Source organism: Harpia harpyja, chromosome 22, assembly GCF_026419915.1.
Source record: "Harpia harpyja isolate bHarHar1 chromosome 22, bHarHar1 primary haplotype, whole genome shotgun sequence".
Taxonomy (NCBI): domain Eukaryota; kingdom Metazoa; phylum Chordata; class Aves; order Accipitriformes; family Accipitridae; genus Harpia; species Harpia harpyja.
The window spans coordinates 9,254,050-9,280,263 of record NC_068961.1 but is presented as its reverse complement, the minus strand read 5'-3'; the positions used below and the strand labels follow the sequence as shown (position 1 = coordinate 9,280,263).

Genomic DNA, 26,214 nt, shown 5'->3' with positions numbered 1-26,214 from the left:
ACCCTATATTCCTTTTCTTGTAGTCAAACAAAGACTGTCTTAACTAACAGTTAAAAGATTCTGTCCTGCTTGTGTACCTCAGAATGAACTGCATGGCTCACCACCTTATGGAAACAGCAAGAAAGATTTCTTTAAAAGGACAGGGAAAAATAAATAGCAATAGTTGGTCAGTTCTGAATTTTAACTTCTCTGAGTTATACTTATTTAAACAATCACAACACAGCCAAAACCTTTGTTTTCTTTACCTTGTCTAAAGTTTTCTCCTTTTACTAACTGCAAAGGAATAAGTCCATCACATTAAAAGACCTTATGTCTTCACACATGACTCTTCTTTCTGGTTGATGTCTGCTTATACAATGCAGATTATTTTTTTTTTTTTGAGCTTTAGAGAACCCTTGTGAGCTTCTGCTGCTGTTTCCAGAAACATTCATTGCTTCCACCATTTCTCATGACCACTTCAATCAGATGTTGAATAGATAGTATGAGATTTGTATGAACAGCCAGTGTTCAACGGCATTGATCTATTAGACAGTACTTGGAAGCTATTGCAGCATTATGAAACACTAACTCTAATTCCATTTTAACCCAAGTGGACCTCAATATTAGATCATGTTGTCTAAGGTGCTGTAATTTTACTGGGCTGAAGATCAGTAGTAGTTAGAGACAAACTGCAAGACATTGTTTTGCCTTTGTGATCCAAAGCTCATTTGAAGAGTTGTATAATGTCAGAGCTCAAAATACTTCAAATTATTGGGCTCAGACAAACTCCAGTATCAGCCATTCTTAGATCTGTCAGAATATTGTCCACCTAACAGACCGGTAAGTCTCGCATGCAGATAAAAAAAGCATATCATCCCTACAGGTCTTCTAATCCAGATTCCTTCAAACATTTCTGTTGTTGAATGCTCTCATCTCCGTTCTCTTCTGGTATTCCCATAGTAACCTCTGAGTGCATCTCCATTTGCATTGACATTTGTTTCTGTTGGATAAAAGTTACATTATGAACAACATCTGCATTCAATGGTATTACAAATTCTGAATATTGTACAAGCATGCTACTTATTCAGTGTATCTGGGATTAGTACAGATTACTAACCCTGTCATGTAACTGGAATACAGAGACCGTATGAGTTTCTCAATCTAAAAGTTGCTCACAGACAGATTTGTTTAGTTGTTCCCAAGCCATAATTTTGTTGCTTGTCACCCTCCAGGATGATAGGACTATGTACCTAAGGTTTATGTCAAAGTCACAGTCTAGCTTTCAGGGGTTATATTTATTTGTTGGGTAAAACAGATTACCTCAGCACCATTCTCCACAGTCGTCTTAACTCTTACAGTATGTCCAAAGCCAGTGTCTTTGCTATTTCAGGTGTCAGCAATATTTGAGATACTGATATGTTCCATATGTTTTATTCAATTTATCTTTCCCAGAAGTGCCATCAACAGTCATCTCAGCCACTTGTTGTAATCATCTAGACAGTAATTACACAGCTATGCTGAGGTCTTCCTGTCAAAGGTATATTCAGTGTTTGTAACAGTTTGGGGACAGAAATCTCTTCTTTCTCTGTTAGTGATATTAAATATAATTTTTGTGGTGATCATTGATTGCTGTGGGGGTTTTATTTATATATTGAATACAAAGACCCCTAAATAGCAGTGTATGCAGTTCTAGGGTGGAGGGAGATACAGAACATAAGTTTGATGGTGATGATTTTATCTTTCCATTCTGCCAGCCCATATATGATGGCCACAAGGAGTATTGTTAGTTAATTTGCACACTATTACTGGTGAAAAGGGCACCAAAAGATTTTTGCACAGAAAAGGTGGTAAATATGGCACCTTTGGGGTAAAATTTGGTCAAATAATTTTGGCCAGAAGTGGCATAGAAATGACTTTGAATCTTGAGAATAAGAGATTTGGCTTCAGTTCAATTCTGGAGCTCTTGGGCTTTTCTTTTCAGAGAAGATGGCTGTAAAGAAGAAGAGGAGCACAGACTGCTCTTGAAAGCCAGCCCAAGGGTTGTGGAATGAACTCCAGGTGCAAGTTCAAAACACTTCAGTCTTGTCATTTGTAATATGATTGTATAACATATGCACGCCAGTTTTTCCATAAATTTGTCTTTGAGAAGGTAAAAATAAAACAAAACAACCCATGCCTCTTGCTTCACAATTCAAATAGTGATTCACGAATTGAGATGGTCCACGGATTCTGTCAGAGTTTGCAATCATGTAGGTATATTTATATAAAAACCAAAAGACAATACCGGAAGGCACACATTTTTCCCCCGGGAGAGAAGATGGCATAACCACTCACATTGGCAATTGTTAGTTACATTGCTGAATGCACTACTAGAAGAGATTTCGATATTGCAATGTAAGCACAGTAATAAAGGATGGTAGGGAAAAATTAATAGAAATCCTGCAGAGGCTCTGAACAAATGTTTTGAGTATACAGGACAAGAAAATCCTCATTACAGTTTTCTATCTCAATGATGTTTCCCCCCCCAAAAGCATAGTTTGGGCACACCTGCACCTTCTCATCATGTGTTGCAGGAGAACCAGGTAAGAGGCAATCTTACCATGCCTCCTGGAGCACAGTTCACTGTGTAGCTTCACCAGAGTTTAGAGATCTAAACCACTGCCTGACTAGCACATTTTTTCCTCTAACTCACACAATGACAGACAGCAATAAGAAGCATTGAATATGCCAGCCAAGGAGCTCCATTAATGATAGCCACACAAATATTGCAAATATTTTTTGTTTTGTTTTGCCCAGTTGACTGAAGACTTATAATTTGCCACGAGATAAGCTAGCATCTGAACTTACGGCACATCAGCTCTTCCAAAGTAAACACCTCTGTACACAGTTTTATCCCCCAGCAGGTGCACAGTTGGCGTAGCTTATGTTGCGTGCATTGTGGAGCCTCCTCTTATTTGCTATAAGAATGTGCACATTTACTACAACATAGCCAATGACTTGCAGATCTCCACAAAAACTTTCCCTTTGATAACTTGCCCACATGCTTATACATGTAATATCCCATAACTGACTATTCTGCAGGGAGTCAGGGTGATCACTTCTTAAAATGTTGCCCCATTGAGTGTGGATATGCTGAAACACTTTGAGACACGCTAGAGATTATACTCCCCTGAGGATTTCCTCCATCCTGTCTACTGAGATCATTGTCCTGTGACCTCCACAAGCATTCTGTTCTCTTCATGCTTCACTACAAACATTGCGCATACCTTTTTTCCAGTTTTTCTTAAAAATGACCTGCTGCTCCAGATGTAATGTACCATTCTGATAGCAAGTAATATCATACCTGTCAATGCAGTGAGAGAAAAAAGACAGACACACACTACCTGGTGGTGAGTCTCATCTGCCTCTAACCAAGTTTTGATATTATCTGAAGGATGTGGAACAGGCATAGTTATAACTTCCAGGCATCTATACCTGCAGGAGAGTGATACGGACACATGACTATTAAATGTCTGCAGGAACAGATCAGTCAATAATGCTGTGTAATAGATACGTCAATTAGACAGGAATCTACAATTTCTAAAATCATTCTACCCTTTTTTGTTTCACTGCAGAGGTTTTTCTCAACATTTTTCCCAGCTCTTCTTCAGCCTGACTGGTTTTTAGCCTGCTATAGGTATAAAAGCACTGTGTGGATATGCACAAACACACGACTTCCAGGCAAAGCGAGAGCTTGTGGCATGCTACTATGTCTATAGCTAAAAAATTACTCCTGTATGTGCTTTTCATAATTAAAAATATTACCTATAAAGTGTGACAATCAAAGAAAGAAACATTGGATGACAGGGAGCAGGCATAGCATTGGAAACAACTTTTAACTCATTTGCTGAGCCCTAGCAGAATTCAGGTTTAAGAGTGAGTGTTGTCTGCACAGAACCATGAAAACATTTTGTTTCACCACAAAGGATTATCTGTTGGGTTTGAGTACTGTGTAAATTTTCCACCGACAAGATCTACCAGCTGAATTGCTCTCTTGAGGCCAGAGTCAATTCTCATTTTTTGACCAGAATATTGTTTTGTGTTTAGGTGCAGATGGCTTTCAATTACATGTTTTGTTTGCCCCAGGGGAAATTTTTTATTCTGTTCTTTTTATATTAGCTTTCATATCTATAGTTCCTTAAGTCTTTGTTTACTGGAAGATAGAGCACATGATAACTTCTTTTATCCTAATCAGGAATAATATTTAGTCATTAATTAAATAATCAATTTACTTTTGACAGAGCTTCCATTTATATACTGCACCTTCCAAATATTAAGGCATCTTGACTTACCATCCTATCCTGAACGAGCTTATTTTTTCAGTTCAAGAAAGCCTTCTCTGCCATGTCAATAGGAAAGCTACATAGCCAGGCAGAAAAGTAGTGGCATGGAGGCAGCTGGCTGCACTAATTTTTGGTGGGTGTAGGACCACTACTATTACTTTGCTGTACTGATAGTACTAATAGTACTAATAGTACAGCAAAACAAATGCCTTCCATCAACCTGACTTTCCTTTTTTATTTATTTCTTGTAAACTCTCCAGCTTAGAGTAAATGACTGCTTTTGGTAATACCCATGGATTTGGAAATTAAATTGGGCAACGTGGCAAATGCAGTTCATCTGTGGCATGATTAACATTGGTGGTCCTGGATGCAGAACCTGCAAAAGCATGGGGTAAAGTCACACTGAGAATAGAGAGGCAGCAGTCAGAGTAAGATGAAAAAATGTCATTTATAGTGGCAGAAAGACATCTGAGAGTAGGATGTGAGACTGGAGCTCCAGCGACTGTGATGGGAGCTGTGAGATGACAGTGATAGGGCTCTGTATCTTACACTAGGTCTTAACAGAACAATAGTCGAAAATGCACAATTAACTGCTTCTTGTAAACATAATTTATCTGAGAAGATCTGTGTTTTTTAATCCATTGTATGTTTGTTTACCCTCACCCAGACCTCTATTCCACCAGAAATTTATATTACCATCCAGGAATGTACACTACCTTCTACATGCACATAGCAGCAAACCTCCAAGGAAAATCAGGAGACAAAATGACGTGAGGCTTAGCAGCATGACATCCACTGTCTTTTCTTAAAAAGAAGAGGGAAGGTAATATTAATAATGTGGGAAAGGGTAGTTCATAACCGGATGAATTATATATTGACTCATAAATATTGCACTATTCCTGAACTGCCACAGATTTAAAGAAACATTTCCTGGAGCTTTTTTAGGGGAAACAGGGGCTTCTGATTTCAGCACTGTTCCTTCCTCCTCCTTTTAGCCCTCAGCCTTGCTGCTGCCTGCATCCAGCACTTTCCCTTACTTCCTCTGCTCCAGTAGACTCCATCCCCTCCTTTTCCTGGATTTCTGCCCTCATATGCTGGGCATAGCCTGTCGTGCCACTGGATCCTTCCAGCCAGCCTTGATTCCTCTGGGTATCAAACCCTCTGTCCATCTGCTATTGACACTCCTGCTGCTGCCCCAGCTGCTTCTGGATTCCTGCTGTTGCCACCTCCCATCTCCACCCACCATGAGCGCCCTGCCGCTGCCTCCTCACCCCTTCACAGCTGTAACTGGTTTAAAGCAAAATGAAAATAAAAGCTTTTTGTCAAACAAAATATTCTCTTGGACCCAAGAAGAAACATTTGGTTTTCATTATATTTACCTTTTTTAACCATGCTAGGCATAGTCCTAAAGAAATGCCAGCAATATATATTCATACTGTTCAACAAATACTACTGCTCTGTACCTTGCATTCCTTCCTCCAAAATACCCGAAATACAAAAATACCAATGTCTCTGGTTGAGTCAAAAAGGTATTTCTAGCAAATTTTATTTTTTTATTTAATACCTAGCTTTAGAACCATAACTAGTTTGGATTGCTTTGAACTAAGTACTTTAAAGAAAAACAGGCAGGAACAGCTCTTAAAATGTTAATAGTTTGAGGCCAGTTAAACAGTGGGTTTAGGATCAATCTAGATCAAATTCAAAGAACAAAAGAATTGAACAAAAGTTCCAAGTTTGAACCCATCTGTAGTTTAAACCAAGGATACTGAATTTCCACAAATTTGATATGAAACCAAGAAAAAACTCACAAACTTCTGGGCAGAACTGTGTATGAGAATAACCTTTAGGTTCTGCCAAAATACAAAACTATTACGTATTCACTTTAAGATGAAAAGGGAGTTTTTCCCTTCTTGTCTTTTGAGGTGAGGGCTCGGAAAACATATTCTGAACAATCTCTGGACTGTGTAGTAGAAATTCTTTCGTTTGAGGTAATTGTTCTGCACCATTCTGCTAACCCCGTATCACGTACACACCAGGGAGAAGAGGAAGCAGTGGTCTTTGCATCAGAAGAAGCGTAAAGAGATTTGCTTCTCTTGCTTTCTTACTTCATGCATTTTGGAAAGGAGGAAGAAAAAGCAGCACATATATTCTTTTAGGTAGACTATTTTATGGTGGGTTTTTTCAGCTGCAAATGCTTAAACTTAGTCACAGATAACAGTGCTTTGAAACCAAAACAAGTGGCTTGGTTTGCAAAAAATGCAGAACACTTCTGAATTACTATTAACTTCAAAGCGATCTGTGAATGCTCAGCAGCTCTAAAAATTAGACCAATTATTTCAAGTTTCTATATATGAATAAAGCTGATTAAACATTTCTTTTTTAGCAGAAAGTTTCTACACTAAACAGCTCAGTTCAGTTTAAATTGTGGTTTTTTTCAAGGGCATATGCTAATTCCAATAGAGAATCAATGTGATTCCCATGAGAAAATTAACAAATTCTTTTCATGTCAAAGGAACATTTCAGAACAAATATTTTAGTTATGTTTTGAATTATGTTATTTCATTTTGATGTTTCAGCTTTTTTAAATGGAGGCTGAAATGCCTCTTAAAAATTCATTCTTAAAGGAATGTCATGTAGAAGCAAACAAAAAGCAGGTCATTGCATTCGATTTTTTCAATTCACTGCGTCTATGAAATTATGTGACTTTCATGGAGTTACCATGAACCATACTATTAATACTAGGGTTTTTCTGATCTAGGCAGTATTAAAATGAACTTCATAATATTCACTTATACATGTTCCCAGTTGGAAGCAGACAAAATAATTTCAACTGAATACAAAATAAAATGCACCGAAAACTTTCTCTAGGCATCAAAGGAGACATTTAAAGATGTTTGCCTGAGCATGCGACCCCTCAATGTAATATACTCATAGATTTATTTTATAAAAGCCACCGATCCTCTCCAAGTACAGGAAGGAAGAAGGGAAATTGCTGCATCACATGAACTTGTGCATATGTGCAGTAGTATGCTCCAGGGGTAAATCAACATGCTGTACTGAACACGTGCAGATATTACAGCTTATATGCAATGTCGGTCTTGTCCGCCACAAACTTTTCTGAAGGAGACGAAACATGCTGTGCTTGTTCAGCCTCAACAACAGCTGTAGCAGAAGCTGGGAAAGCAGCGGTGTTGAAAACGGTTGAAGGAGAGTTGCAGCTGCTGAGAGCAAAGTTTGGTAGGCTGGAACTAGGACGGGTGACTCTTCAACTCCATTTCCTTCTTCTGGTGAGAGGCTGTCAGGGAGAGAGTAAATCTACATTCCCCCACCAGGAAAAGCTCTTCTAATTTCCCATTCCTCCACTGTCTACACATCAGATGTGTCCAGCCTGATGCTAGGCAGATCCCTCTGCAGGCCATCTTACACTCCTAGGCTCGCTCTGTCTTCAGTGAGAAGAAAGAAGCATCTCCAAAGGGCAATTCAAGACTCTGATGGCCTGAAACACGTTCTCTCCTTCACCACAGTGAGCATGTGGAGCAGCTAGGTTTTTCTCTCCAAGCATTTCACAAGTGAAATGCTTTTGAAATGAAATGAATGAATCTGGGCCAACAAAGGTGGCAGCTGAGAGGTGGGAGTGGGATGTGGTGAGGCATCTGATAGAGTAGGCAGGCAACATCCTACAAACCCTATTTGTAGGGTAAATTACAGGATTTAGATTCAATCCACTGCAAAAAATAATAATGTCTGGCCTTGCATTTCCTGTGTCTTCAGATAAATATGTACTTGAAGCTCAATAGATCAAAAAGACATATTCCAAAATACACAGTCTGTTGCATTAAATATTTATCTTGTTCTGTTTTACTACCAATAGTATTGTACTTTTTTTGCATGTCAACATACAGAGACAATTCTATGCACCAGTTTCTCTCCATAAATATAGCATAACTCCATTACACTACTTCCCCTTTATGTAACCTGACATCAGGAAGCTGCTGCATGCAGAGGCATTTTTCTTGTCACGGAAAGCACAAGTTTCCCTTGTTAGGACACGAATGTTAAAATCTAGTCATAGGAGGTGAAGGAAAATTATTACAAGGTTCTTGTTTAATTTGTGCTGAAGTGAGCTGTAGGGGCCAGAGCACATCTATTTAAATGAGAGCTAAACCATTTTCTACCTCTGTCAGATAAGAAATTATTCCCCTGATGTAGTAAAAAAAAAAATGTTAGACTTAGTCTTTAAGGACTACGTGATTTGCTGAACGTTATGACTGTAGATTTCTTGGCTTACTAACTCCAGTTGAAAACATTTGTTGAGATGCTTGGGCTGTCCATTGCAGGGCAGTCGGGGGGTGTTGTGAGCTTTTCGGCTGCTGACCGTTATTGTTTTCTAAAGGATGTCAAGAGTCAGATGTGATTTACCCCAGGAGAACAGCCCTGTGCTAGACTGCCTTAGGACCAAGGAAGTACAATTCGTTTGACCAAAGACTGCCTTTCCCTACAGCACCTAGACCTGTGTGAGCCTTGTGCATGCCAAGGACCTCTAGGTACTGTTGTGGTACAATAATACAGCAAGGACAACAACAAACGTGATAATGAAGTAAATACATTGAATGGTAATAACATACGTACTGATGTGTTATGAATAGTAAATACATGATAACTTACCATCGTGAATAAACACTGGTTCACTCCATTCACTCCAAATCTTGTTTCTTATGCATGTCTCTTTCTTTACCCTCACTTGTGCTGCACATTTGTTTGCTGGCTTATGAAACGGATACTCATACTTCTCTGCGGTGACATCTACAATCTATCAAGATAGGTTTAGGGGGTTATTTTAGGTGATTTCACATTGCAGTTCAAACTGATATAAATCTAGGGATGTCAAACACTATTATTTACATCTCTAACCTAGTAGGAACAGATTTTCAGAACAAATGTTTATGTCCAGATGCTATCTGACTCTACACTATCTGACTCTTACCTGGCATGTGTTGATACTCAGGACTGAAAATGAAGGAGCCCCTGGAACTGATAAGATGGAAGGAGGTATCAGCTATAGTAGGACAGTAAGAGTTTGAAAACACTTTCATTTTTTATCATACCAAGTGTAGGGCAAATACAGTAACTATGCAACTGTGGTGTGAGTAGTGTGCTATACTTGCTTGTCTGGTAGAATAAAAGCTTACATTTTTCAGCTGACTGGTGGTGAGGGATGCCCACCATTTTTGTGACTATCTTGAAGTATCTTTAATTGTGCCTATGAAAGAAAGCACATCACTTCAAAAGATCAAGCCTGCACAAGGAGTGTCAGAGTTTAAAACAGAGAGATCTCTAAATCATTCATCACTTTTGAAAACTGAAGCCAACTTCTATAAATAAACAATGCTAAGAACTTAAGAAGGAACAAAAAAGAAAGCAGGAGAGGAAACTAACAATAATGCTAGGAAGTTGCAAAGAAGTAGAAAGTATGCACCTCAGACACAGAGGGGCCCAGAATCTTTGCATCTTTGGTGTTAGGAAAACACAATGAGATAGTACTGTAAGGCCAACTTTAAGAAAAGGTGATCTCCTGCTCTCCTCATACTGACTGGTGCAGTGTGCGTTTGACCCTGTGTACCAAGCCATTTCTTTCTCTTTCTTCACATTCTTTAATACCTTTCCAGATCTGGTGCCAAAAATAGGTCCAAAAGCTCACATGCTAAGTTTTTCAAAAGTAAGTAAAAATGGGGGAAAGTCCTTGGGCTTTCAAAAGCAAACTGTAAATGACTACAAGGGTTAAGTGCTAACCAAGTGCTGTGCCTGAAAACTTCTTCTGAAGGAGCCAATAACAAGCTTATGTCATCATAGGAAATTTCCAAAATGCAGGACTGAAAGATTTCTTACAAAATTATGTAGGCCACCTTCCAGCAGTCATGATGTGTGGCAACTTTCAGTCACATCTACCCAGAGCATTTGTGGAGGATGTCTAAGCCATTGTCAGCAACTCTATACAGAGCCATCCCCAGGCAGCCTCAGAAACCTGTTCCCATGCTAGACCTTCCTTGGAATTAGGACACTTTTCCTAACTTTTAGCCTATGTTTTCCTTGCTTTGAATTTAGCCAGTCACTTTTTATCCTACTCACAAGTTGGCATGGGTAAGTACGATCCCTATGCTCTTTTACTTACCAAAAGATTGTTAACACAAGTTACACTCCTGTACTCTAGACCATGTCCCTCAGTCTTCCACTCTTAGAGCACATTTTCAAAGCTTTTGCTCATTTTGATAACTCTCACTGATGTTCTCTGAACTTTTTTTCAGCATGTTTATATTTTGTGGTGGTGCCCAAAGCACATTGTGAAACTTCAGGTGAAACTCAGTAGCTAGAAGGGCGAATTAGTCACAACCTACGTCTTACACGTGACATGCCTGTCATATACACTTGAATAGCATTTGACCTTTGTGTAATAACATGGAATGATTGACTCAGTTTGTGGTTCAGTGTAATCCACAGACCTTTTTTCTTCTGCATTGCTGCCTACACATTAATTCCTTATTTTGTGTTGGCACATTTGACCTCTACTTCCTAATCATAGGATTTTCCTTATCACTGAATTTTGGCTTGTTGATTTCAGACTTACACAACATTTCAAATTCTAACCTTGTTTCCCACAGTACTTGCCAACCCTTTTTATCTTCCAGTCACCTGCAGACTTAACCCCCTATTTTTAAGCTTTATCAATCTGTATCACAGTATTATTTGTATGCATAAGTATTCAGCAAGTCAACTCTTCAGGTATTCAGAATAAATAAATATAGGCTTGTACATTTTAAGCATTATACTCTTACCTGTTCTTCAACAAATATCTGCAGGCCTGCTTATGGATGCCCTAATACCTCAACTCATTAAGTCTCTGTGACAGCAATTAAGAACTTGCTTTGATCAGGAAACAGAATCTCAAGTTTGCTCCATTCTTCTCCCTCCTGTGTCTCTTGTAATACTGCTGCAGTTTTCTTCTTTAACTTTGTCGCCCACCCCCCCAACCCTCAATCCCCCTTTTTGTGCTTCTTGGCTAGGTAACTACCATTTTAATCATTACTAGCCTTAACACTGATTCTCCTCAAATCTACCTTAAAGCCCCCCTCACTTAGCTGGTACCCTCAGCCATCTTTTTTTATTGTTGCTGCAGCTGTCTCTCTCCTGTCTTCCCAAACCATCCCATCTGTGGAAAAAAAAAAATCAACATGATTTTCCACTGCTGTAGGTGCTTATTCACTTCCACGCCTCAGTGATTTTTCTTTGCTTTCCTCATCTATGTTTATATCCTGCAGATGTGTACAAAGCAGAGAAGCAGCTGTATAAGACAAGGAAAATAAAAGAGGTTTATTCCACTTAAGTAAGGATGCTGGACTAATTTATGTAGTTGACATTCCCTTCCAGAGAGTGGAGAGTGTTAGGAAGCTGGAAACAGGGGCTGCAGTGGCCGTATGAACACTGTGGATCACAGGATCCCCCTGCCCACCTTGGGCACATCCCAGCCCTGCAGTGGGAGGGGACCCCTTACTCTCGGCCCTCCCCGCTTCCACCTCCCTTGCTCTGAGTCTTGAATGAGGAAGGAAATCTGTGTGCATGGGCAGGAAGGAATCAGAAGGGCTCCAGCACGATGCTGAACAGGGTACCAAGGATCCAACACGAACCTCCCTTGCTCCCTCTGCTCGCTGCCTTTAGTGATTAGGAGCTTTGCGAATAGACAGGGACAAGTCCCCGGATGTCTCTGGCAGGGTTTTTGAAGTATTAGACTTAGGAATGGTTTAGGGAATCATAATTATTTGCAGAAGTGGCCTAGAAGGAGGCTCTCTGTCTGTCTGCTGGAAAAACCCAAAAAGGACTGGGAAGCTTTGGCATGTCCACGTACAGACCTGAGCTCTCTGCACTGCGGGAACGTGGGAAGAGCCAGCCCTGTTCTGGAAGCTGCCTAGCAATATTAGCACTGCATCTGAATTAATAAACTCTGCTGTAGTTTATGAAGATAATATTATGTGATCAATAAAGTGTCTACCTCGTTGCACTTCTCCTTTCTACTGTGTCTAACAAAGAGTGGATACATATCAGTTCAGTCGTATGTTCTTTCAGGGTTTAATTGTCTTTTAAATGTTTGCAGCCAGCTTAGATAAGCCTTTTATTGTTAGACTCTTGTGCACTGACTGAGGTGTGTGTTAGCTGAGATTTAGGTTCTTAAACAAAAACACACCTTCAAAGACAGCTTGAATGATAACACCAAATATTCAGAAAATTCACATTCCAATACACATCTGAATTTCATACTTATTGTATTCTGAATTAAGTGCTTGGCTTTATATTCTTTGGGAGTTCAAATAAGAACCTGCATGAAAACTTTTCAGTTCTTATTTCCAGGTAATTTAAATATGCCACCAGGTAATGCCAGGTGGCATTTAGTCACCACACAGCATAACGTAAATTATAACGCTGTTCTATTTCTTACTAGTAAGACTAAGAGAAGCTGCTGATACACCATGAAATATTTTAAAATATATATAGTGTATGCAAACAACAGGGATGATTCTTTCAGTGATATATGTAGAAATAACAATAACATGGGGGGGGGGTTCTAAAAAAATATTATCAAAGTACCTGCTAAACTTTTCTTTTTGTCAATACTCCTTTTTTCTATAACAAAAAAGTCAGTAATCTATGTGATACTAATGTACAATTCAAATTCAAGATGAAAAGAAAAAAACAACAAATCCACTTCAATGCAAGCGCGACTCTGAAAGACTTCATAAAATGGGTTGATTTTCCATTTTTTACCAGAAAGACAAGAAAAGTTGGATCATTCATGAAAGACCTTGGGATTTCTTTAAAGTTTGTTTGAGTTTTAATTCTGTTAAATTCAAGGAATACCTAGTTTTTATGGAAGTTATATCTTACACATTAAGTGTATTACCAAACAACTGATTACCTTACAATCTGTTCTTTTCACTTGATACAAAAAGCACTTGCTTTTTTCAGAACCAATAGTAGGCGGGGATTTCCAGTGAATTTTAATACTTCTGTTTTCAAGGGAAACTGAGACAATGATCGGTGGGTTCAGTTTCTCTGAAAAAGAGCACAGAGAGATCTTCTGTACCTTAGGCTCTTTCTCATATTTATGCTGATGCAAAACAAACACAGTGCATTACTCCTTAAAATACACAGCTGACTATTTTGGAGTTTTTCTCACCCAAAGAAGGCATTCAGTATGTGACACATTTTCGTTAAAAGTGCTGCTCACTAAGTGGCATCCATTTCTGTCTCAAAATAAAGAGAGGGAGTCTTTTTTTTCACATATGTTTCCAGGGAAGGTAGTGAGGGTGGGCAGGAGGAGCGGGCCCTTTGAGTGCACTCTCCAGAGTCTTTGTGGGTGTCGAGGAGACCTCCGGGCTGCTACAGGCTTCCTGCCATGTAGGATACATGTGTCTTGTGGGATACCCCAAGTCTGCCCGTAAGCCTGGTAGTATAACTTAGAAAAACCTGGAATTCCATCTCTCGCTGAGGGGTTACTGAAGGGTACCAGCTCCTGTTAGGTCTTATTCAATATATGGTTTGCTACAGATGCTTAAAAAATCTCTCTCTCCTGTAAATGAGCAGGCAAGCACTTGCTACGGAGGAAGCAAGATGTGCTTAGATGTAAAAAAAACAAACAAAATCCCCCTCCTGCTGCTGTGCTCCAGTCACTAAGTGCAAGGAATGCGATGGCAATGGGGTTATTTTAGGGAGGGAGGAAGTACAGGGTTGGAAGCAAGGGACATTTGGATTCCCAGAATTTTAGCCTTTGCTTTAGATAAGCAAGTCTGCCGTTGCTTTCTAGCATGGTGAATGTTAGGGCACGGATCCTAGGCGTGTGCTGCAGTACTCAAGCAGCCCGAGCCCTTTCCAGTTGCTGTTGCATTGCTGTGAAGGGAGGAACCACAGCTGGAGTTTTCTGAAAAAGCCTTCCCGACAGAGGCAGAAGTGCACGGCATGTCTCTCTGGACAGGGTCAGTGAGGTCTGGGGCTGGTTTTGGCTGGGACAGAGTTCATTTTCTTCATAGCAGCTAGTATGGGGCTATGGTTTGGATTTCTGCTGGAAACAGTGCTGATAACACAGGGATATTTTCGTTGCTGCTGAGCAGTGCTCACACAGAGCCAAGGGCTTTTCTGCTTCTCCCCCCACCCCACCAGCGAGCAGGCTGGGGGGGCACAAGGAGTTGGGAGGGGACACAGCCGGGACAGCTGACCCCAACTGACCCAAGGGAGATGCCAGACCATAGGACGTCATGATCAGCAGATAAAGCTGGGGGAAGAAGAAGGAAGGGGGGAAGTTCGGAGTGATGGCGTTTGTCTTCCCAAGTCCCCGTTAGGCGTGCTGGAGCCCTGCTTTCCTGGAGATGGCTGAACACCTGCCTGCCCAGGGGAAGTGGGGAATGAATTCCTTGGTTTGCTTTGCGTGTGTGCACGGCTTTTGCTTTCCCTATTAAACTGTCTTTACCTCAGCCCATGAGTTTTCTCACTTTTACCCTTCTGATTCTCTCCCCATCCCGCTGGGCGGGAGTGAGCAAGCAGCTGAGTGGGGCTGAGCTGCCGGCTGGAGTTAAACCACGACACATGGCTGCAATGTGGTGCCGGAGAGAAAAGACACACACAGAGAGAGAGAGAGGGTGAGTGGCAGCATTACTGGTCCATGACACCGTTGTGCTTACTCTAGCAGCTGTGGCTGCACGACCCTGTGTCTCTCCACAGGTGTGTACGTCACACTGGGGTTTCCATTTTGGCTTTTCTTTTTTCTTCCCCTCCTTGAGAAGTCTCCTCTCTTTGAGCAAAGATCCCACAGAGTCAGCAAAAGGTTTTTGCCAGGGCTACCTCAGGCTTGTAAAATTGTTCACTTCTTCCTGTCCCTGAAGCTGTTGGCAGTGACCAACACCTGCCTTTGAGGCTGGAGGCACACCATGAGCCATGAAAGGTGAGGAGATAAACAACAGCTTTTTTTTAATTTAGTCTCTGAAATACTATTCCAAGAGCATCTCTCCCTTTTGAGAGTATATCAAGAGTAGGAAACAATTTTTTTTCACCCTTTTGTTACCTGTCATCTGGAAATTTCTTCAGCCCCCCCCACCCGACAGCCAGAACTGATTTATTTTGGGGCTGCCTGCAGCACAGAGCATGCATAAGTCCTGTTTTGTCAGACCATATGTCATGTTATTAGAGAAAAGCTTGGATTGCAGGGGCTGGTAGCTAGCAGCAGGCCAGTGAACCTCCAGGACCATGCAAGGGCTAGGGCTAAGCCCAGCTAGAGGCTTTCCTGTTTAAGAAGGGGTTCCCAGATACAAATGACCTTTTTTGATGTGTGTGACCTGGAGGGTACCTTCTCAGGAGGGAGAAGGTAACCCTGGCTTGCAGTGTTGGAGCCTTGCAAGAGTAAGTCCACTACTTGCAATGTGAAAAACATTCCCTGCAAGCACGCTCGGGTTTTGCTGTACCCTACCAAAGCTTGGCAATGGGTTTTAGAGGCGAGGCAAGCTAACAGGGTTTGTGCCTGGGGCTGAGTGAGGAGGGGAAGCAGTTGGCTGAACCAGCTGTGACTGGCGTGCACCCCGATGACGGCTGATGATGGGTATAGATGGCTAAGACGGGAAGACGAGGCGGTGACCTCTCTGAGCAGGGGGAAGGAGATCCAGTGGATGGAGAGAGAAGGAGGGAAGGGACAGCCTGCTCCCTCCGACTTATCCCCCCGCTCACTCCTGCCCACCCCGGCCCTGTGCTCCCTGGGGAGGCTCTGGGTAGGAAGGTTGCCGGAGAAGGAGGAGCAGAGAGGTGGGAGAAGGCGTGAAACTGCCAATGTGGCGCTGGGCAAGCCCTCAGGAGGCTTTCAGGTAAATTAGAGTAGTTCAGGCAACACCTCTGAACATTAGCTGAAAGCTTTTGTTGGTGTGTGAAGCATTTGATCCTAAGACTGGATGTACTGTGGCAGCTCTCTGCTCTGGAGTCTGTGGGTGGGATCAGACTCAGGCAGCCAGTCTGGAAGTGAGCATCTTCCCAGTCAGCTCTGAAAACACCTAATACAGTCTTCCTGCAGATTAGTCATCATCCCCTCTGCTTTTTTTTTTTTTGTCTTTTCAGGAAAATCTGATTTTCTTGAAAATGTTTTATTTTGCTAAAACAGAACATCTTGCTTATAGCTGGCTCTGATTGCAGTGTAAATCTTTAGGTAAAGCCAATAATTCTGATGTATTAGAACAGAATAAATGAGATCTATCTCAGAATAAATTTTGATAGTTTTGGATGAGTTTTTTGCTATCCCTTGAGTTATGACAGATTCCCGTGTTACAGCTCTGGAATATCATCAACATGTTCATAATTTAAAAGGTATTCGAATCTGCAGTCTGTGCTAAAACTCAGGTGAATTTCTCATCCATGAGATTAATTCAAACTTCCCAGAGAAGTAAGGAAAAATAATTTTATCTCATCATTCAAAACTGTCGATAATTAAAAATAACTGTCAAAATATTTTTAACTGAAAAATGACCTAATAAATAAATAGAAATGTTACTAATGTTTGAGAACATTCATATTCTTAAATTTAGTTATGAATGAGACTTGTGTCTATTTATGTTCCTTTTTTTATGACATTTTCTTCAGCACTGTAAAAAAAAGAGAAGGATAGGAAAGAGAAAAACTGGAGAAAAGAAGGGTATAATGCTTTTCAAATTGCATTTTCTCACACTAGCCTATCAATTTTTTAAAATGACAATTATTGATAAACAGTGGTATTACATCAGAGAAAAAAATAAAACCCTTTGAGCCATAATCCATTTTGTTTAATCTTTGTGTAAAATTACCAGAGAGATGAATGCATAAAAAGTTAGAATTTATATTCTTTGTCACACTTCCCTCTTTCCTTCCTTTGCTTTCCAGACCAATGAAATAACCAATAAATTAACTTTTCATAATAGGTAATAATAGACAATACTTACCTATTGTCTCAGGTGTAAAAGCTTTGTAATAAGACAGTCTTCTAGAATTATTTCTCAGATCTCTTACAGTTATGTTTAAATTGATTTTTTTTGATTGTTGGAAAGATATTTTTTTCATATGGCAACCAATATTTTTCTTCCTTGCATTTTTTATATATTGCTGGCATTCAAAATCTTTTCCTGCATGTCTGTGAGAAGGAAATAAGAGTCTTGCAAATCAAGGACTTAGGTAGAAAAACATGGTTTCACATTTATTTTGCACAAGACCCTTACCTGTATGAAAAAAAGATCTGGATGTCTTCAGGAGCCTCTGCTTTAATATGCCAGGTGCAATTGAAAAAAGAACTGTTATATATGATGCATGAAAGATTCTGAATATATACTGCAACAAAGAAAGGGGAAAAAAGAGAGAGTGATGTTTATTTTACACGGATTTTCTAACAACATCATGATGGTTGCCTTTACAAACCCATTATGTAGCCTTATTTCTAGAAGCATGAATAAGTGGTAGGTGAGAACAAATGGGTCTTTTGGCTTTTTCGACAATGACAACTGAGAAGCATACCTGCTACTACAACCAAAAGCCTTACTAACCCACTTAAAAAACTGTCCAGACTAGTAGCTGAAAAGCTCTGCTCTTTTAAGATTTCCTGAAACCAGGTGATATAGAAGCCAATCTTCAAGAGACATGAGTTGCAAGGGAAAATGGAGAGAGTGGTTGGGTTGTTTTGACATATTGCTCAGCGGAGCTGGAGTTTTCTGAATGTGAACATGTCTAATAAAGGAAATAATTCTGCTATATTCCAAGGTGTTATGTGTCATCTTCTTACCAAACCCATACCAAAAAAGTAGTATAAGATAATAATGAGCTTTCAGAAATATGTCTCCAAGTAAGACAGGACATTACCATGAACACTTGGATGTCTTAACAACATATAGGAAACAGCTGACCTGGAGGTGCCTTGTAAGTAAATTCTGTCCAGCCACTCTCCTTAATTACATCTTCTGTTTCTTTTGCAAAAAGTTGTGTTTTAACTTTAGCATTAAAACCAGAATGTAACTCAAGACGTATTATCTTCTTCTTCTCCCGCAGTCTTTCCTAAGAGGAGGAAGAAGGAATTGCATGAAGGTAGACGGTACTAAGTATTGGAAGGGAAATTGTGCAAATTCATCTACTGAATGAAGTAATACACTATTTCACTTTATGTGTAACCATTGAACAACTTACTTTCCATTCGTGACTGGTATTGAAGAATTTATAACTCAAAATATACTTCACAGTGTACTTCTCAGTTTCTTCTTTTGTCAGGTTATCATTCCAGTACAGAATGACTCTTGACTCATGCTTGATAATCCACAGAGCATTATGTAGCCCAGGTGTATCTGCAATTACAAAGAAATTACATAGAGGAAGAGAGGGCCCACCACTGTGTACACAAAGGATTTGGCTCTCAGCAAGGCTTGCACACCCAGTAGCTCTCCCAGGAGCTCTGTTCTTACATGGACAGGGTAGTTTCTGAGCTCTGTTGAATATGACTGACTTCAGTAGTGACATTCATGTTTACCTATTTGCAGCTCTCAGAATGTTAGGTGATTCACTTTTACCTGTCTTGGACACCTCTCCTAGCACAGGTCTCTCTGTTTCTCTCTATGGGTCGTAGAAAGTGCATTGACAACAAGTTTAGATTAGATATCTGGGATGGCTATCGTAGGATGAACTGTTGCTTAATACTTTACTTACCCACTACATCTTCTTGTCCACTTGCCAAGCTAGTGGAAATCGGTGTCTTACGCTGGAAAAAACTTAATATCAGCATGACAAGAACGACTGTGACACGTGCCATCGCAAATGCTTGGGCCACAGGTCTGCAGAAATTGAGACTCTTTAGTTCCAAGTTTGATTGAAAAAGGAGTTAGAACATGATGGTTTCATTTTGCATCTGTGAAATAATATGAAACAGACACTTAACTGCTTAAGTGATGTCCAAGGTATAAGAAGTAAATGTGAAATGACATATGTTTAACGGGTCTTGTTGAGCGGTGCCTTCTCTTCCCAGAATGTATTTAAGCCCACTCTTTAACTGGGTACTAGGGCCAAAGAGGACGTGTGCCATACTGAGCTGGTTCTGAATGGCAGTACCGCTTAGATTGCAAGGCAAGACCACAGATACGACGCTACTGATACTGAAAGCAGACAGTTTGGGTAGGAGCCACCTGACATAACTTTGGCTAGATACAAAACCACCAGCTGTATCTGTATGAGCTACCTAACCTCTAGTGACAGTAGAGCAGCTGTCACTTCTAGGTTGTGATTCCTGTTATCTGGTTTAGGTATCTGCTTTAGGAAGATATGAACCGTAACTATCTGAGAAGAGATGAATCCTGCCATTTGCAAAAGCTAATATTAGCGAGAGCATACCAGGTGTTTGCTAAATTTGGGATACAGTAAGCAAACAGATTCCACACTGATCAAAGTTGGTTTTAGAAAGACATGATTTCTGTTTCTCTGATGGCTGAGTACTCATTCAAAGGTTGCGTTAATGTAAAACCAGTTCTGAGACCTTCTGAGTTCTCCACAGAATTAATACGCCTCTGTGTTCAGGGTCTTTCAATCACAAACTAACCAATTTATCTTGGCTCTGATTGTTTTCAATACTAAATCCTCAGACACACTCTATGTATGTTATCCAGGGATCAGCAAAAGGACACCTGGAGCCATATCAAAATGTTTACAATACATTGACTAACAAGTGGCACTGGTGATGTAGAGGAAAATATGTGAATATCCAGCACATCCAAAAATCTGCAGTGAGGTTACCTGGAAAAAAAAAATGCACATACACTTATACAAATACATATAGATTCATTTACAAAGCTATTTTGGCACAATGCAGTGAACAAGAGGTCATTTAATGAATGCTGTCATTGTTTATGAAGTGCTATAAAAAAACATGACAAAATGCTTTAAGGCAGAGATTCCCCCACCTGGTTCATTCTGGTACTGATCTCAGCTGTGGCAGCTGCAGCAGTTGTAGTCTGCGTGCCACACCATGCACGCGGCCAACAAAAAATGAGAGTAAATTCTTCTGCTTGGCTTGCCTGGGAAAGAAGCCAATTCTAATTGCCTGGAGAGGGAAGGGGTGAGCTGTGCCATTAATGATGCCCCTGGAATGGTACAGCGTGTGGCAAGAGAAAAGTCAGGGAAAATGTAAAATGAAAACAAGGAGCTTTCAAGGATTTATAATTCAACATGTAGTGGCTGTAAAGGGCTCATCCATTCCCATGAGATGGAGCAATCAAAAATAGTCCTAGGAACATGTATGTACTTTATTTAAATCAGGAGAAAAGGAAAGATGATGGAAAACACTAAGCAAGTTAAAATATTTGTGGCTAATATTAACATGACTTTTGTGGAAAACACAAGTCAAAAGGCGACCCAAAACAGGAAAAGGAACAAAATAAATCTTAAAGAAGCAACAACTTTTGGTGTTAGAAACAAAAATGGAAATCGTCTGTGAGATAATATAAATGCATTCAGTTGGAGAGAGGAAACACAGGGGCAGAGAAGAAAGATTTTTAAAGAAAGTCCGAATAAACTTAGAAAAAAACAACCAGCTTGAGACAAAGAAAGACATTTCAGGAGAGATCGTTGCTGTTTCCCAGAGGTGACTTGTTCCTAGGAGTACTTTTTGTACAGCACTGAGAGGCACTTCTCCAGTCAGTGTGCAGTGAACTCCTGCACCTTGCTCCCGCAGGCGCTACGATGGTAGACAGCCTCAGCAGGCTGAGAATAGGACCAGGCAAATTCATAGAAAGCGGGTACATGAAAAGCTACTAAAAAATATTAGAGGTGGATGTACCCTCTAACATCCCTGATTCAGCAGCTATAGATGCTGGGGGAATACTTGGGGAATGGGTTGCAGGAGGTGGCCGGAGTTGTGGATCCGATCCTATTGCCACTGCTGCTGCCAGAACAGCAGATAGACTGTGGGGCTGACCCCATAGGGTATTCCTGATGTTTACATGCAATTAATTCATCCACAGAAAACAGCAAAGCAAAAGCACTGCAACATAAGGACACCCGAGGTGACCAGGAGGGAACGAAAAGCCATCTATACGTAAAATGCTCTTGATTCATGACTTGTCAAAGAGTGCATATTTCAATTTATGCCCACATAGATGAGCAGAAAGACAGAATGTTTCTTCTCAGACGTACCCAGACAGGACTGTGCATTTCTAATCCTGTGCTACAAAGAGCTTTATGTTAGCATATGGTGCTGAAATTCAGTCTATGAGGTGCAAAATAAAATTCACTGCCTAACAAATTATTTTTAAAAAAGATTCTTTGGTCCTTTTGTCTCTGGAGAAATGCACACTAGCCAAATATGCTTGCAGACAGTCCAGTTAATCTAATGGGATAGAAATTATCTCAATAATCTAAATAATCTAAAAAATAACCATAAAGAAAAAAAAATACTGCTTTCCAAACAGTGCACTGTCAAAAAATACTTTTTTTTTTTTTAAGTAGGAAAGTATTCTTAATATTTAAAAACAGTACTACACTTACATTTTACTTTTTTTTTTCTTTTATTTATCCCCTTGCTTTCATTACTGAGCTTCAACTACAGCCAATGCCTGTTGGTTGCTGCCCAGCAATGTCTGGTTTACAGCCGCAGGTTGCTGGAGTAGGGGAAGGAGAGGGAACATTAGAGGAGCTGCCAGCCCATACGCCACTGCAGCTGCAGAGATTGTAAGGGTTTGTGCAAAACCCATCTGGTGAATCTGGGAAGTAGACAGCCAGGGCAAGAAAAATGAAAGTAGCGAAACCAATCTTCACAAAACTTAAGAGCTGTTACTTGGAGTGTGCGGAAAATTAACCGTTTAGTTTTAAAAATTCAGGAGACGTGAGAGTTTCCTGAAGTGTTGGTCTGTTCGCTGTCCATGTGTCTGAATAAAGTCATTTTTGAAAAATTTGTGGGGCTGATTATTATATCTTCCTAAATACAAAAGTTAACATTTTAAGAAACAGCATTTTTTAATATTTTCTTTGAAAAAAATAGTAAAATTGTCCAAAAAGACAATTTCAAGTGCTCTTGAAAAATATATTGTGCCTAATTTAGAGGGTAAATTTAATCATTAAGCAATGAAATCTTTTATTCATGGCTCTAATGCACAGTCTTAGCTAGGGGGAATCACTAGGAGTATTTGTCTGATTAAGACTACCTAAAACTTATGCTTCATTTAAGGCTGTCAATTCATATTTTTCAAAGCCCCCATATTTGATAGTAGACAATGTAGAAATTGATTAAGGAATGCTGAAATAAACAATATAGATCAAATACATTTTAAAGGTCTGGGTAGCTGAAGAGTCAAAACAGCAATACCATTTACATTCTTTTTTCAAAACATACCTTCATTTTAATGCTCGTTAAATCCTGGATACCTATGCATCATTTGGGCTGAGAAGCAGAGGAGATCAGCACTGAAGAATGTCTTGATTTAAGACTATAATGAGAAATTGATTCAAGAGACTTCCCTTTTTGCAGAACACCCCCTCAGAAAAGCCCGTTGCCAGTGCCGCTTCCCACTGTGGGACCAAAGCACACCTCTGAATACACAAACACTAACTGGAACCTTGCCCAAGTTCTTCGAAATCCTGTGAAAGAGGCACACCTCTGGATGACTAACTCAGTGGTCAGAGCTGTTACTATTTTTAATCTTTGCACGTGGAAGAGAAAGATTTTGAAACTTTTTACATATTGTAATGAGCTTTTATCTTTTAAGAAAAAGTCAGATTATGGAAGAAATTAAATCACATAGTGCAAGTGGTGGCTATGAAATTAAAATCCGAGAAAGATTATACCCTACTTGCCGTTGTTCTCCTGGTTTTTCAGTGGCTAATAAGCATCTTTCACTGCACACCAAATTAAAAAAAAACAAAAACAAAACAAACACAAACTAGACAGATAAGCAAAAGTCACAGAACTCATGGAGGAAAAAGAACAAATAAATCTTACATTTTGAACAGGTATGACTGTCTGTTTTACTCTTCATATCTGAAGCTTTGCCCAGCCTAGCCTCTGAAATTGTCCTACTTTTACCAGGTTTACTTTGTAAATGAGGTTAGTTTGCAGTTACCACATATGCAATCACAAGCCATACCAGCATGAGTGGCATTCTGCAGGGTTTGACTGCCTTGGTAGTAAGTGAATTTGAAATCAACTTACCACTTTACTCATACAAGCTGATATTTTGCATTCCAGCTTTACACCTTAAGCTGAATTTAGAGAGGGAATAATGGATAAAATTGTTCAGTTTTTTCTGGGAATGTGGTTTGGAACAGATATGCCTCTGCACTTACATTAAAGTTTATTCAATGAGAATGTGACCCCAGGTTTTGGTGCAAAAATGAACCTAAGGTGTCAAAAATGCATTATTTACTGCCTTTTAAAAAAAATGCCAGATTTGGACAAGCTAGTATCCTCTTAAAAGTCTCATTTCACAAGCACTGCTACAAAGGGCTGAAGAGATTAAGGAATATATTTTCTTTCATTTACTAACTGGTGTGATCCCCTCCAGAGCACAGAAACTGGCTTTTCTGCTTTGCTTTTCCCCATCTTTAGCTACTGGGCACACAGCAGAGAAATGCTGACAAAGGCAGGATGCCATGCATCCCTCTCGCTTAGATGGCTGTTAGGTGAAGTGGTAGAGACTTAAAGATCTTCACCCTCGTCCCAAGCAGAGGTTGTTACAGTTAAGTATGGAAATATTTTTATTCTTTCAGTACGTATGTTAAAAATACATTTAAAAAAAAAAAACAACCAAAAAGTTGTCATACAAAAGCCCAATGGAATGTTTCAACTTCTTACTATTAAAGCCTTAAAAACCGCTGCTTTGCATCTTGGGTGTACACCATGTGCCTGTTTCTTTTAATAACATATTTTTTGCTGTGATTACTGTGACTGTTTTATATCCAGATTTCCCTTATACATAGATTCAATAAGTTAATCTTGGCTTTAGATTAGAAAAGAATATAGTTAGGTCCACATGTTATTTTATTGTTAACACTAGATAATGCAGTTATACAGCATAAGGACAAACCAACAGCCTTTACCTCTAATGCCTTGAATCCAATTGCACCCTTGTTCTGGAGTTTATCAGACATGAGCTTAAGGTGGGGGTGCACAAACCCCATACTTTTCTAACAAGGAACTAGATAAAGTGAGGCAAATGCTTCTTGAGAACTTTGACTTTATTTAGAAGTATGTTGTATTTAAGTGAGAAGAGTGTGACTTAGAATCTCATATCCAATGGTAATAGTAGCAATCATGACCACAGGCCCAATACTTCATTTTTTAAATGTAGAAAACTTATTTTCCCATTGTGTCTTCTGCTTATTAGCAAAACGTACAAATTGTATCTGGTTTAAGTGTGGTTTGTACATTGAAGTAGTGGTAGCACATTAGTAATTGCAGCATGTTTCTTCCTGTTTTCTTACACCAATAACATACTAACATTGCTGACTCAGAGAACAGCCATTCATTACCTGGTGGTACGTTTTCTGGAGTTTTCTTATAATTTAAAATAATTAAAGATGAAAAGGAAGCTACACCTCAGGGATATTTTTTTTTTTTTTTAATTTTCACACATTGTTAATTTATTCAGAAAAGCAAGAATGGTAAGAATTCAATGCTTTTTTCCACCCTTAGTAGGCTCTCACACTGAACTGAATAATAGTTCCAGTTCATCAAAGTGCTGCATTGGAACCACATATGGATTTGGGCTGATCAAAACAGCATGTCATATAATTAAAAATATCCATAAAGCCAATGCACTGTGCAGTACTTCACCCAGGGTTTAGCTGCCTGTAAAAAGGAATTACTGCTAACAATCCATAAAGCCAGCGCTCTAAGCTTAGCAGCCATTCCCTTCTTAGTCATCTGAACCCTGTGTTGAGCTAGTTCCAGTGAAGTCCCATGCCTGTGATTAAAGGACGTGTGTTTTCCCTTCTCACATTCCCTCGAAGTCTAGTTTGTTGTCTTAGCACAGCTAGTGTTTGTAATCATGCGCTGGGGACATTTGGGGTGCTCTTTAGTTCCACTTCTGTTTACATCAAGGGAGGAAGAGGGCAAAATCTCATCTTTTGCTTTGCACTGATGTGAAAATGAAGTTTCAGAGATTTGGGCTGTTAAAAATTAAATGTTTTACTGCAAAAGGGTAGAGAAGCAGACGTGAAGGATATCAGTAAAGTAAAGGGAGTGTCCTGAAAGCGATAAGTGCTTGTTAGCAGAAGGGAATTTTGACATCACAGTTTGCTGCTGCAGTGACTAAATTACCACTATTTGGGTCTCAAACCTGTTTTGAAGCTGATCTCATGTTTCTGTTTCACATAATAGGGATGGCAGCTGTCCATGTGGCCTTCTACTCTGCATCTGCACTCTCAAAATGGAACGTTTCTTTTGTTGCGGATTACTTTTGTAACACTTTCCAAACTAGATAGATGCATATGTATATGTATCAATGCAAGGCTTGCCAGAGAAAGTAATTTCTTTGAGAAGATGTCTCTTTGCTTTCCAAAAATTATCAGCTACAGCAAATAGCCATCTGTTGACAGTGAAAGTAAAGTCCAGATACAATGCCTCTGTTCTAATTTCTCTGTTTTTCTACATCTGTAAAGGTTAATATCAATTACAGTCAAATCCTACATGCGGTGATTTATAAGACAGCAATGTGCAGTTTTGGGGTGCACTGTAGGGTATGCTGACTTTGCATCAGGGGTGGGAATAAGCCCTATGAAGGCACGCAATACCATATAGGCATGCTTGTTCTCAGCTACTCAGGAGGAATCAGTGAAAGGTTTGAATTATAAAGGTAGTGGTGATAGTATTGTGGTTTCAAATCCATTAGACTAAATCAGACGC

General features: G+C 39.7%; 1 protein-coding gene across 2 annotated transcripts; it reads right to left on the bottom strand.

Moving 5' to 3' along the window:
• Nucleotides 1-543: 543 nt before the first annotated feature.
• On the bottom strand, nucleotides 544-19,732 carry LOC128135112 (interleukin-5 receptor subunit alpha-like). 2 transcript variants are annotated; one of them, XM_052773665.1, is made up of 10 exons: nucleotides 19,035-19,732; nucleotides 18,522-18,676; nucleotides 18,245-18,392; nucleotides 17,567-17,675; nucleotides 17,294-17,481; nucleotides 13,264-13,400; nucleotides 8,967-9,111; nucleotides 5,018-5,105; nucleotides 3,363-3,453; nucleotides 544-979 (listed from the first exon to the last, which is right to left on the bottom strand). In XM_052773665.1, exons 1-10 carry the CDS (start codon nucleotides 19,135-19,137, stop codon nucleotides 857-859), a joined length of 1,287 nt encoding a protein of 428 aa, XP_052629625.1. In that variant the 5' UTR covers nucleotides 19,138-19,732; the 3' UTR covers nucleotides 544-856. The 2 variants fall into 2 exon arrangements, with proteins under 2 accessions (XP_052629625.1, XP_052629624.1); XM_052773664.1 differs by lacking the exon at nucleotides 544-979 and having other exon boundaries at nucleotides 2,457-3,453.
• Between the last annotated feature and the right edge of the window lie 6,482 nt (nucleotides 19,733-26,214).